General features: G+C 43.7%; 1 protein-coding gene across 1 annotated transcript in view; it reads left to right on the forward strand.

Annotated features, from left to right (window-relative positions):
- Window positions 1-14549, forward strand: part of LOC138582031 (extracellular serine/threonine protein kinase FAM20C-like) — a 136879-nt gene that overhangs the window by 70301 nt on the left and 52029 nt on the right. The window contains exons 8-9 of the mRNA XM_069652959.1: window positions 3008-3089; window positions 3516-3575. Of these exons, the coding sequence (XP_069509060.1) occupies window positions 3008-3089; window positions 3516-3575 (142 nt within the window). The remainder of the gene's footprint in view (window positions 1-3007; window positions 3090-3515; window positions 3576-14549) is intronic.

Genomic DNA, 14549 nt, shown 5'->3' on the forward strand with positions numbered 1-14549 from the left:
TTTGCTGTTCGTTCTGGGGACAGACTGTTGACTTTATACAGAGTATACATCACATGAACACTGGAAGTGACCAAGTTGTCCAAATCAAATTTCCAAAACCTGTGCATTGATTTTGGGGTAATTTGGTCACTTTGAAGGTGATGATATAACTTTGTGGGAAAGATATCGTCCAGATAGATTTGCTGTGGCTGGAAGTCGGTACCGCTTCTTGGGGTTGTCCTTTAATTAGTCTGTTTTTTTTGCATCTATCCTTTTAAATGTAGCAACTCTTACCAACACATTTATGAACATTCCCTCTGGAATATTGAGCAAGCAAAGTAGATGCATAGCTCCCAACACTCCTGCTACACAGATCCCAATTCAAAGCCCAAGATGTTAGTGCTATAGGATTTTTCAGGACGGAAGCACCTGTGACGGGAAAAGATTCTGAGTTTGTGTCTCTAAATCGTTTAACAGACATCACTGAAGACCAAAGAAACAACAAGTCATAATGAAGACTTTTAAAGTTATTATCTAAATGTTGGCCTTTTTTTTATAAAAGAAAATGCAGCAAACGAATGTATAACCAATTTTCTGGCTTGCATCATAAGGAATGAAGCAATCAGGTTTTGTCTCAATCCATACTAACCAAAAATGTTTTCACTAGGACAAACATTAAGCAAATTGTTATTTTTACAATGTTTGCTGCGTCACATAACAAAAAATAGTAAACACATTTCTTATTTATAAGAAACTACATAGGAAAAGTGGCGGCACACATCCAGGAAAGTTCACTCAGCAAACTAATGAAGGTCCATATCCCTATCTATTTTAATCCTTTTGAAACTCCCATTGCTATTTCAAATTTGTTAGTGCATTGTTTGGCATCCATTCCAGAATAGTAAAGTGCCTGATTTTCCAGAAGTGCCTCTGTATAGGGGGCACAGGTATGAAGTGCAAATTCTCTAACGTGCTACCTTTAATGTATACATCTAAAAATATTTCAGATGTAAACTCTCTTCTTCAGGATCGGGAAGGTGCTAAATTCCATGGAAAGTGTTCATACACCTGCAACAAACGGGACATAGCTAAACAGCAAAAGCCGCATTACTAGACCGCTACATCTAATGGCAAAACACGGTCTCTAAATGGCAGCCATCTTAGGTGTAAATCTGGTTTGTACAAAAGTCAAAAACAACATAGTATAGTACTACTAAGCTGCCATGTATGACATCAAATACCAGTTTCACTCATATTTTATGTCAGTAAGCAATCATAGTCCAAAAACGGTAAAATACATTTTTGCCTGATGGAAATGTTTTTTGATTAATACTGATGTTGATAAAACATGTTTTCACCATTCCCATTAACCTAAGCAACAACATTGGTGCTAAATGCATTTGCTAGTGTTTAGCACCAGCACACATGTTAGATAATCTGGCCCCTAGTGTGTTGATTGAAAGTGATGGGGGCACTATGGCATTTTTATCTAAGGAAGCAAAATCAGTAGGGGCACATTGAGGAAAAAGGGAAACAACCTGGGATATCCCTTCAAGAACAAAATGTTGTGGGAGGCCCACATGCACATGCCATACTCACATGCTGCTAATACCTGAAACTCTTAAATAAAATGTAGTCCTTCATGACCAAAGAGGATCACGAATTAATCCCACAAACTACGTCAGGCACTATCCTCAAGTATTGCAGTAGTCTTACATCACCCCCAAAGTATTCTTCCTGTCGGCTCTGTTCTCCATTTCGTCTACGTATGACATCTTTAGGTTTGCTGTGATGATGAAATTAGGCTCTGCACTTTATTGCCTCGACCGCCACGCTTTACCACCTGCTCTACATCTGCAAAATGTTCCCCGCCAGAGCGTTTGGCCAAGACCCTTAACTAAACACTATTCCTCGGCAAAATTGGTAATTTCAAGGGCCGCCTCCTGTGATTCACCAACGTTACCTTCCAGCATTTGCTCAACTTTGACATTGGAAACCTGTTCAACCCTCCATTTACTCATCCTAAATCCATCTTGGCTTCCCCCTTTAAAGACATCCTAATGTAGGCTAACTCACAGTGTACAACAGGCCTATTTGCAAGATGCTCATTCTAGCGCTATATTCTCCATCCATGGCCTCTTCCCCCCTCGCCTTCCTCATCTCAACTTCCTCTGCACCTTTGGCCGCCCAGTTCAATTACAAATCAAACACAGTCTCACCTCCTCGCACCACTGCAGCACCACCCCAAGATTCAGGCCATTTCCCCTACTGTTAAGAAAAAACTGTAACACCATCAACCTAAGATGTTCACCCTCTTGTGCATCTTCATAAATGTCTTGAAACACAACAGACCTCTACAAAGCGCATCTATGCTTTCACTCCGTGGGATCTCATGTGTAGTGGTAAATGCAACTGATGTAGTAGTCTTTTAACGCCTTGCACAGCACCCATGATCCCAAGCAGTGGTTTTTGTTCCAAAGAACCATTTGATGCTGCCTTGGATGCAAATGGTAATCAACAGCAATTTTAAAATGGAGTCACATGGGCAGGTAAACATGTCCCACACTAGCCTCATTCAGAGGACGGTCCACTGGCTCCTTAATGGATGCTCACAAGCAGCTAAGCAATTCACAGGAAAATATGTGAAATACCAGTGCAAGAGATTCCACCCACCAAAGATATTATGCTGTCAGAGTCCCAACCCTCACAACCCACAAACTATACAAATCCACCACTGTCACCAATGCCGACCTCTACTCACGTCTAAACACTGCAACTCACGGTCTCTAACTTGGAGACAAAAAGCAATTCTTCAGTTCCAGCATGGTCGCCCATGCTGCCTCCTGTTCTTGCTGATCAGCAGCGCATAAACAGCTTCTTCCTCACTGTACTTGTACCGTATTCCCCCCAAGTTATATATTAATGTCTCTAAAAAGTATAACACTTTATCCAACTCTTGCTTACTTCTTTTTTCCCCTGTTTGCCTTCAATGAGGTCTAAGACAAATTTGTGTGTTATTTCCTGGCAGGGAACCTCGACCGGCACCACTACGAGACCTTTGAGAAGTTTGGGAACAATACCTTCTTTCTTCATCTGGACAACGGGCGGGGGTGAGCAAAGAGATTCAACAGAGAAGAGAAGTGTGGGGTGAAGGTGGAGGGAAGCAAAAGAAAGAGGAAAGAAAAAAAGAGCTTAGGAGAAAAGATTGAACAGTAGACAAGAAAAGTGATGAAATTGTGGTAGCTTGGAGAAAATAGAGGCGGGAGAAGGAAACTGAGGGAAACATTTTGGGAGGAATGCAGATCAGAGGGAGGGAATACAAAAGGCATGGGGAACCGGAAGGAAAGGGAATGAGGGGGAGACAGGTTCAGAAACTGGAAGAATTATTGGAGAGTTGGTGTGATTAATAGATGCAATTTTAAAGGTGAAATATGAACTGGAAAGAAAAAAGAGAGAGACGGCAGGTAGAGAAAGATGGAAACGAGGAAAGAGAGAAGAGCATGCTCTAAGGTAATGACTGTGTCTTCTTTGTTTAGATTTGGACGCTATTCTCATGATGAGATTTCCATTCTGGCTCCCGTGCAACAGTGCTGCAGGTAACCGTCTAAAACCAAGACATCCTTGAGTGCTTATGTCTATCTATCTTAAGTTTCCTTCCAGATTTCTTTCTTTCATTGTGCCTATTGTTTTTGATCCCCTTTCCTCTGTATCTTTCACCACAACTTGGCTCTCTCCTACACAATGTTCAGTGTTTTCTATTAGCACTTCACCTTACAGCTCTGAGATGTCCCTACGCATTTCAGAAGGACCACACATGCGCCTTGGTTGAGACTTGCATTCACACATGTTTCTAAAGGCCAGAGTTACAGCTCCAACTATTTCCTTGTAAAACAAGCATTGGCAAAGACAATGTTTTAGCATTTGCCTGTGTTTATTGCATTTTACATTTATAAATAACTGGGACCTAAATATGCCGTAGGCGTCTGTTCACCGCGGAGTGAAGACTCCAAGGGAAAAGGGAGGGAAAAGCATCTGCACACCTGGCCAGCGTAATTCCTTCCAGGGAAATACAGAAGGCAGAGGCAAAGGTACCTGTACATTAGCACAAAGATGAGAACAGCGCTTGTCTTGGAAGCAAGACGACGTAGAGCCACACAGGTTTGAATCACGGGTCCACACTTAGAAACCTCTTAGGTATTAAGCGCTTTATAAAAAAAACAATTATAGAACCAATTATAACAAGTGGTGAGCCAGTTTAAGGGTGTAAAGAAAGTGGGACATAGGCCTGGGACAAAACAAAAAGATAACAGAAACAGGTCACTTACAAAGGTGACATTAACCTAGGGTGGCAAGTGCTTCAAGCTAACTAAAAAATTAGTACTGTACACATTTACAAAATTACAGTACTATGCAGCACTGGAGAGAGTGATGGTTTCAGGTAGGGAGGTTGGGGAAGAGGGTCATGGCAGATCCGTCTGTAGCAAGCATGTGAAGCTTAAGCCAAGATTTGAAGAGATCGTCAGACTGGCTTTGATCATGATGGGGCGAAGATTTGAAAGAAGCGGGGCAAGTAGGGAGAAAGAGCAGAAGCAGGCATAATGGGGGAATGGGACAGTGAGGTTGAGTGCACTGGATGAGCAAAGTGAGGAAATAGTGAGTATAGAGAGATCCAGCCAGATACTGAGGAGCTAGACCATTCGTAGCTTTGTAGATTAGGAGAATGAACTTGAAAAGGGAGCCATTGTGCACAGAGAGTCAGACATCATGGTGGTAGAAGTGAGGGCGATCTGGGTAGGTTGTAGAAAGTGTGGGTAGTAAAACTGAGGTTTTTCTAGAGGGAGGAAGGAAGGAGTAGAGGGAAAGGCCAAGGAGTAAGCACAAGCAGTATGCAAGTGTGCTGAGCACGAGGGACAGTGGAGACACATGGAGTAAACACATCCTCAAAAAGCTGTCCTCAATGTGCCATCCTCACTGTACCCTCGCTCCTCCCTCAGATAATGTATGGTAGAGCTCAACCAGAGCTGAGTCAGCGTGTGAGTTTTATCTCTAAGAGCCAAATGGAGCCAAATGCGAGCAAAGGAATGGCCATGTAAATACTGGGAGCAGTACAAGCTTTCAAAACCTATCCAATCGAGCAATCCCCATTTGACATGTGCCTTGTATCCTGCACCTCCACAACACACAACCCCTATCTGGTGGCCCTTCTTTCCACCTCTCCCATAACACAAATCTCCTACATTACATACTGCCTCCCAATCCCACAACAAAATATTCCTACTTGCTGTCCTGTCTCTCACCAACAACACAAGGCCCCTACCTGGATGCCTCTCCAACCTTGCACGAACACAAGTGTCCTACCAAACCCTCCGTAAGCGGCAGCAATGATGATGTGTGCGCAGGCTCGGTTGCCAGCACAGCAGGTTGAATTTATTTTAGGGGTAGATCGTGATGGGATGGCCAATCTGCCCTGGTATTTGAATGCAGGGAGGGGTGATGAGAAGAGTGGGCATAAGGAGGCATTATTGATCCAAAAAAGAAAAAAAAGAAAATTCTTTCAACAACAGGATAAAACACGCCCAATCTGATTCTAAGGAACTTTTTAAAATCCTAAAGGAGCAGGAAAGTACCAGCCATGCAAATTTAGATCAAGTTAACAAGGATAATGATTGGTGCAATTCTATGCAAAAAGCCATGCAAGATAAACTCTACAACATCTTAAAGGATAGCTCTACAAAAAACAATAATCTAGAAGAAAGCGCTGCTGGAACACAGGAGAACTATATAAGATGTCCTTCTATTTCTGTTTTTAACTTTTCTCCCATTACTGTAACTGAATTGGCTACCATAATTAATCAACTTAAAACCACCAAATGCAAAAACGACATCCACACGGCCATGATGATTAAAACATGCCCCCCAATAGTGTGAATTGCTATCTGCAAATGTATGTATGCCTCCTTGGAACCAGGGAGTGTCCCACAGGAACTGAAGGATGCCAAGGTTATGCCTATCCTGAAAAAGCCAGGTCTAGCTGCGGATTTGGCCAAAAACTACAGGCCAATTACCCATACCAACTTTCATCTTAAAATCCTATACTGTGTGGCTTACAAAGAAATAGCTGAGTTTTTAAAAGTAATACGGTCTTAAATGACCACCAGTCAGATTTTCGTGTTGGTTTCGGAACAGAAACGACCCTCCTAGAGCTCAAATCTAAGCTTCTAGCGCGTATGGACAAAAACAAAGCCTCCTTGTTGATGCTATTAGATCTTTCGGCCGCCTTTGACCTGGTGGACCATTCCATCATGTCCACCAGGTTGAAGGAGTTGGCTAATTTCTCCCCCCTAGCGGTCAACTGGATCTCCTCATTTCTTAGTAACCGAGAAAATAGGGTTTTCTTCAGGGAAGCGGAGTCGGACCCTATTAATGTTGTTTTGGGTGTACCTCAGGGTGCATGTACATCGCCCTGTTTATATAACATATTTACTGCCCCCCTATTTGCCAAACTGGCTCATGAGGGTGTGGCATTTACGAACTACGTTGATGATACGCAATGCATCATTCCTCTGTCCGGCAACTACGACTCGGATACTGTAGTGATTAATAAAATCTACTGTTTGGTTGAGTCATGAATGATTTCTAATAAACTAGTGCTTAATAGAGAAAAAACCGAACTGTTGGTGATTGGCTCTCCTCACATGTTACAGAAATTGGGTCCCACCTACGAGAGTTTCTCGTTAGGAGTAACAAACATTACCCCATTGAAAAAAGTTCAAACTTTGGGGGTAGTGTTTGACCAGCACCTTTCTATGAAGCCACATGTAAGCAGCCTGGTATCCTCTTGCGCTTACTACATAAAGTTGCTTGCCCACCTTAGGCAGTTCATCTCGCAGAAGAGCGCAGAAACAATTGCTAAAGCAATTATAGGGGCAACAATTGATTACTGCTTTAGCCTTTTAATAGGCATTGACAGAGCTGTGTGTAACAAATTACAAGTATCACAAAATGGAGTAGTAAGGGTGGTAAAGAAGCTTGGGTGTAGAGACCATGTCACGGCGGCAAGATGCGCATTGCATTGGTTACCAGTCGAATCAAGAATTCTCTTTCATATCCTGACCATCACTCAGAAGTGCCTACAGGGAAACATGCCTTCTTACCTACAAGAACATCTGATTAATAAAACCTATGACAGATCATTAAGATCTAGCCATCAGAATGTCCTTACCATCCCAAGATGCAGAACTGCAATCGCCCCGAAGGCTTGGAATGGCATCCCAATAGAACTACCATCCATCGAATCAATGGATATATTCAAAAAGAAGCTAAAGACTCATTTGTTTGCCTACATTTATGAGATCATTACTTTTAGGACCTTGCTGTTGGCTCTGCCTCTGTGATCTTATTTGTTGTTTGTTGTCTTTGTTTTTGTTGCGCCCTTAAACCCAAGTGTCAATGGCTGCGCAATACAAATGTATTAAAGTAAAGGTGGGCAGCACTGCCATAGCAACGAGGTTTGAAGGTTTCGGTTTATGTTCAGGTGGTGATAATGGAGCCTGTCTGACCAACATTTGAGTGGCGGGAGGGCAGCGGTGGGAGACTATGGGATTCCTCCTCTCTGCCTTTCACCTCACCTTCAACTTCCGGAAATGTCCGTTTTCCGCCACCCAGAACCCAATCAATGCTGAATTGTGGGGTTGTAATATGAAGTGAGACAGGCAATGTCGACCCGAAACAGAAAAGATTTTTTTAGCACAACTCTTACTGGATCTCCTGGGTGAAAGCACAAGTGCGAGATGCGTGAAGTGAGAGAAAGTGACGAAGGTCGCAGGAGAACAGGGAACAAAAGGCACTCTGAGCACTATGGGACCCGGAATAATCAATACATTGAGCTACAAAGAGATTTCCAGATTGTGTGTTCGGGCAGTGAAGGGCAGGCATGGGGCAGGTGAACTCATAGCCATTGCCTTGCCCATGTGTGCGCAGTGGGTGGGACTGCATCACATGCTCCTCTCCAGAACATCTTCTTTGCTCTCTAAAAACCCATACCTATACTCTTGGCTCGTGAGGTGAATTACACCACATATGCTTCAAAAACAAAAAGCACCATGGCAAGATGAGTTTGCCAAGAATACTGTTTATTGTTGTTAAGCAGGAAACTGCTCAGCAAGTATTAGTACCCGTCAAGGGGGGTGTGTCGGCCTCCCAGCCAACGAGTAGGCTCAAAACGAGAACATTACCACATGGTAATCCCGCCGTCTGATTCTCCTCGTAGCGGGAGGCCACCATCTTCTATCTGCCAGGATCTCAGGTAAGGTCTGCCTCGCGGCCTGCATCCCTGCTTATCCTGGCCCCCAGGTATTTGCTTTCTCAAGGCACCTTGGCGCCCTTCTTGCAGGTGAATTCCCCATACCAATAGAACCTGTCTGGGTAAGGAACTTAACGGGATACCGCAGCTGCCACACATTCTTTCTCCAGCTGATTCACATAGGCTTTGCTTTCAGTGCTTCGGGCCTGAACATTCACATATACAATAGCTCGCCTAGAAATTACCTTTAAGGTGTCTTCATTGGTGGAAGCGCGTCCTTCATTTCTGACTTCCAGGGCCCCACACCCTGTACGACGTCCAAGGTGGGCATGGAAGCCAAAGGAGGGCACTTTCCTCTGCCATTCTGAGCTCCATTGTTCCTAACTGGTTGGCAATTTAAGTCTGGAAAGCCACTGTTAAAGATAAGACCTCCATCCCTGTGTAGGTGCCTGCCAACAGCCACACCCGGTTGGGCATTGCATGACCGTTGTCGCGTTGCTTCCTTTACAGCTGTGTTTTTTTGCCTCTGGTTGCTTCTGCTTTGCCTTTTTTCCCCTTTGGAAGCATTTTTATTTTTAGTCTTTTTTGACATGTTTTCCCTCTGTATATGATTGACCTAAGGAATGCGTCGATTTTGGAAGATATACCACCGTGGCTGGCATGCAGTAGGCCCGTTGATTTATCTCACCAACTTCCATATGCTGATTCCTGGGAATTGCTCGGTAAGGAATCGATTATGGATGTTCAGATAAGGTTCAATAGCACACCACCCACTATCTTTGTTGCTAAGTAGTGTTTGAGGCAACCTTGGATGCAAATGTTAATCCCCAGCAACTTTAAAAGGGCGTCCAATAGCGCAGGCTACTGTTCAGTTTATCACAAGACACAGGCTACTGGATGCAGGCATGGGCTAATCAGTTCACACCACATTTATTGAAACCAGCAGGGCCTGTTGATGCAAGTGATGGCTCCTTCATTTCAGGGCTCTCGAACAGGAGACTTTCATCCCAAGCACACTCACTGGAAAGTATTTGCCCTGGGAGAGGTCCAGTCCCAAAAACTAGGAATCCGGAAGTACCAGACGACCCATGTATGCAGGTAAGGCTTCAGTACAATGAAAGGGCCCCTCTGGCATGTCATTGATGCATACAATCATGGGGATTCTGGAGTAAATCGGGCCATGGCTGTGGCCACATCCCCTGAATGAACAGGTGTTGTTTTCACAACACCGCCCCTCCATCAAAGATGAAGTTACTCAAGGGCCGCAGTATATAACAATTAGCCGTGGTTTTGCTTAAAACCATTGTATATTGCCTTAAACGAATATTCATCTGGCTGCTTCAGTTAAAAGCAATGGGTTCGAGTAGAATGAAGTAGACTTTGACTGTCTTGGGTACCTGTTTTCTACCAAAGTGTTTTTGCAGCCCATCATTCTTCTCACAAAAAATCAGAGAAGGCAATAAGGAGGGGTCTCCCATCCCCAGCTTCTCTCAGCCCTTCAGTGGATAGACTGGCTCAGTGTTATCAACTTCATGTATCCTTATTCCCACATTCCAATTGGGGACAATGCAGGATAAAACGGCACCATGCTGTGTCCACAAAGGTTCATTATCAGTCCAAAGTTTTTCCCTTTGGCCTTTCTTCAGCAAGATCATACTGGCAGTGATAGAGCAGTTGTGCCAGTGGAGCATACATTGTCATATATACTTAGATACCTGGCTAATTAGGGCCGCCTTTGCTCAGATTAACGCACAGCCTCTCATTGCACAAGCCCAAGACGTCTTTCAACCATCACAAGCCCTTCCCTGCATCAGCACTATTTTGGACACTGCCCGGGCCTGCTCCTCTAAAGGGATAATTCAGGCCCTACAAGTTGATTTTCAGCACTCCATGTTCCCATCTAATACCATGGAATGGTGGCACCAGAGTGCTATGCTAGATGCCAGAGCTTCTGAATTCAACTCAAGTGATCCTCACAAACCAGGTACTTAACTCTACGTGCCTCATCACTGGAACTAGGAGCCAGAGCCTCAGTCTCTGTTCATAATGACTTCTCAGCAGGTCATTATCTGACCTGGAGAACAATATAGTGACCGGAACACTCTTTCTCCGTTCCTCTCCAGAATAAGAGTTTTCCATCACCAGACTCTCTTTTGGGAGCCTCCATGGGTAAGGATTCATGACTGATTGTCTCTGGAGAACCGAGATTTTTTCTTCAATGTCTTCAAGCGGATGGGTGTCGTGTTGGCTCTGAAAGCCTCTCATGTGCCGCAGGGTGGGATTTCAGAAGGCTGTCATCGCTGGCAGGCTCTATGGCACATGTCCTGGCCAATCGGATGAGTTTGGGTCAGACAGTAAATACAAATAAATGCAATGAACAGAATCTTTGGGAATAAATGTCTGCGATCAGCACACAACGAGATCACATTTTAATTCAATTGAAAGACTGGAACTCACAGTAAATTGAGTAATTAGTCCAAAGGGTGTAAACATAAACAGCACAACAGGCGCAGGGGTTAGGTACTGATATGTGACATGGATCTTAAAAGTGGGTCCCCTGGCATGTCGTGACACTGTACAGAACAGGCCTATTGGTTCAGATGTTCACTGTGTAAAGGCTAGTTTGCCCAAGCCCTACATACAGATGAAAATAAAGCAACACAGGTGTGGCCTCATGTGGATTCTAACGTTTCCAATGATAAGTGTTAAATCTTTCTGCTTTGTAGTGACTCAAGGTGTAGGGAATAGAAATGGTGCACAAAACTGTGGGGGAAAATGACTGTGTAGACACATGCGGGATACTGCCCAAGTTACAGGGAGTATTGTGATCCCACAAAGTTGGTGCTTAGCATTGCGAAGCGTTACCATCGATATCCATTATAATGGATCTACGAATGTTCAGGTTGGTGGCATGATGCTAGGGGTACTTCCCAAAAGTTTAAAATTGATACATTATGCAGGAATTAAGGAATACTTTGATTAACAATCACATGTAAACAGAAGTGTATCAATGTCTCCCATGAGAAGTCTGGGTGAGTGGGAGGTAAATTGTGATCCTAAGATTATGGGTTGGATATCTGATTTAATAGCTTTGTGCAAGGGGTTATTTCAGGAAGTATCCCTTCTTGCCTTCGCACTATGTGGAGACAAAAGAGGACGGCATTAGGGAACCTGTAACACAATAAATTAAAATGGCAGAAGGAATATACCTAGTTTGTGGGGGTTGCAGGAGGGTATGATTTATACACCTTAAAATTCATGATGTGGTCTACAACATACTACTGTACAATAGTCATGCAGAATCAGTACACGTTTCCAGTTCAAAGTGCAATAGTAGTGCAGCTCCCGGAGAACTACAGTGGGCAAAGGCATGCACTGAATTCTATTCTTATTACAGTGCTTTTAGTGTCTTCATGGTAACAGTGGGGTCGACATTTTATGTGTTTCATTGTTCAATCGAAATTATTCTTCATAGTTGCATCAGAGGTATAATTGAACTGACTAAGTCATTTTAAGATCTCAGCGAGTCCCTCCATCCAGTACCTGTGCTCAGATTGGGGCTTTTAGAAACTCACATACCAGCTCAGCTTGTTGTCTTGTTCTCAGCCTTGAAAACCCAAGTCAATAGGATTCCTATTGCTATCCTAACTATATAACTTGCATTGTTTTGACATGCAAGTCATTTACACCCATCATTTTAAACTTTGAAGCATTCAGATTCCACAGTCGAATGATGTACACATTTGTAGCCGTGGGGATTAATAAATTCCTCCGCCAGTAATTTATCCAGGTTATGCCTATTACATCTCTTGCTCAGTTCACACATGTCTATCCAGACCTTCTATAGACAAGGGCTCCTCCATTATTATAAGCATTGTCTGATGGCATGAAGAGGCAAAAGTCAGTGCACCATTTAGTGTTCAAGAGCATTATCAAAAGCCAACAATACTCATCTGATAGAAACACTTTGTAAACACTTTACAACCCTTTGTTTAAGGTTGCAGTATTATTCAGTTGGACAGGGTGCAGCCGATCCTCTTTCAGGATGGCACCAACAGCGGTCTAGGGCAACCTCACGACATCCAGATATAGAAAAAACAACCCACCATGGGTGCATCCTTTTTGGAGAAGAACACAAGATTTATTTTGTATACAAAAGGGAAATGGTGGCAGGGTATTACAGGTCCAACGCCACAGAGCTCTCTGTCTTCACACAAACATTTCATTAAAAGTAAAAACATCGTCATCCATGATGCATTTGAAATACAGGGTTCATCCCCCACCCTCATTGTCTGTCGCCTACTTACATGCTAATAGTCACACATAGCCCCTTCTGCCGTTGTCCGTATTATCTTTTCTTTAGTCTTCTTCACACGTGGGCAACAGCCTTGTCACCTCGGGTTACTGAAAAATAATTGGTTATACTTACCCTCAGACCTAACCACATGATGTGCACCTGGTCGTCAACATGAGCTCGGAAGATAACTTTGAGGTCAGCCTGGTCCCTACCAACAAATCAACTCTTTTCTCATCCCAGACATGCAGGCACCCCCATCACGCCTCCCTGTTGCAGTCTTATGAACGTTGGCATCACCCTTGGCTCTCTGTGGTACAAATCATGAAACTTGTTCTCTGCACCCTCCTTTATCAGCTACCCCTCCCAGGAGGTAGGCCTGTTAGCCCCACATGTCCCACTAGTCCATCCAGTTCCTGAGTAAGAGTTTTTTCCTTAAGCATCTGGTAGTTCAAATGAAGTGACCAAACATCTTGGGGGGCGCTGGTGTCCTAAATCACAGCTCATGTTTTGGCAGCCCAGGACCTATGCCCAGGCTCCCATGGGTCTGGCCTTCGAGCTGGGCCACAGCCCTACTCCAATTTGGCATTCCTACCTAATTGTGCAAAAGACTAACTGGATACATTTATATATGTGTGTGCATCCATGTTCTCTGCCATGGCAGGGGATTGGAATGTAATGATCAAGACAGAGAAGAGTACTCCTTGTTCTGTGTTTCCAACACGGCCTGCGAGGATCCGGGCCTACTCTCAGCTGCAGTGTTAGTTCAGGTTATGAATATCACATGCATGCATTAGATTCTATTGACACTGTTACAAAGCAAATGGTTAGTTTCCCTTAAGGATATGTACAAAACCTCTCAATGAAAATATATTCCGCCAGCCACCTCTAACCACAAGGATCCCCCAGACCCTACACCGACCTCTACACCTTACCCACATGTTAGTATACTTTCCACATTCTAAATAGTTTAGGAGGGGCTGGGATCTGAATGTGCATCCAAACAATGGTCAGATGAGGGTTGATTGGAATTCTCCTGGTGTTGTGCGTTGCAAAAGGGCATCAGGTTTGACCAACACAGAAGGAAATTAGATGTTCATAAATCTCCGGGTAATTTACACATTTATATATTTTTTAGACAAAATATAGGTTGTTTATTTTCCATACAAACTTGGAAATCAATACAATAGGTGTTGAAAGAATTAAAGGAGATAGCTGAATTGGTGAATCATCATCTCAACAGAATCTACTAGACCCCAACGGTAGCGGTATAATGGGTGCAAATGTATACTTTTTTTAGTTTAACACACACACATCAACCATAGGTGTTGTCATAAATGCTATCTTGATAATTCTAGTATTTTTGTATCCATTGAACCTCTGAGTTATCAGTCATAGGGGCTGTGACGAATCAGGGAAATCTGTCCCTTCTTCCAAGGGTGGAGCTGACCCCTTTGAGGCCAGAAAGGTGAGCCCGCTGAGAAAAATCTTCGCTATGGGTTTGGGAAAGTGGGACCTCACTGGGAGTGACTCCCTTCTAGGGGACAAAGACTCCCATTCCTATCAGGAACTCCGTATAAAGAATACCGTGTCTGCCTATGTGAGAATAGAAACGACTGGTGTTGTTTCTGTTTATCTGCTTTCAAAACAAATCAACATTACTTCCATAATGTTGGCTGAAGGTAATGGCAGAATTTTCACAAACTCAGCAGCTGATGGAAAACAACATGCCCCTTTTAAGTACAGAGGTGAGAATAAAGAAACAAGGAACCTTGAATGCAGAGAGTAGAATACTATGCAGAGGCAAGCCTCTGCGTGAGATTGTCCTGGAGGGGCGCAGCCACACTTCACCGGAGAACTAGCGGAGGCTTGGATGAACTGAGAGAGAGGCCAGCATTGGAAAGGGTGATATTGCCGAGACAGAATCTTGGTGGCATGACCACACTGCAGCCGTGATTGGCCTGGGGCCCGCGA

The sequence above is a fragment of the Ambystoma mexicanum genome, chromosome 3q (genome assembly GCF_040938575.1).
Source record: "Ambystoma mexicanum isolate Mex_15411 chromosome 3q, UKY_AmexF1_1, whole genome shotgun sequence".
Classification (NCBI taxonomy): domain Eukaryota; kingdom Metazoa; phylum Chordata; class Amphibia; order Caudata; family Ambystomatidae; genus Ambystoma; species Ambystoma mexicanum.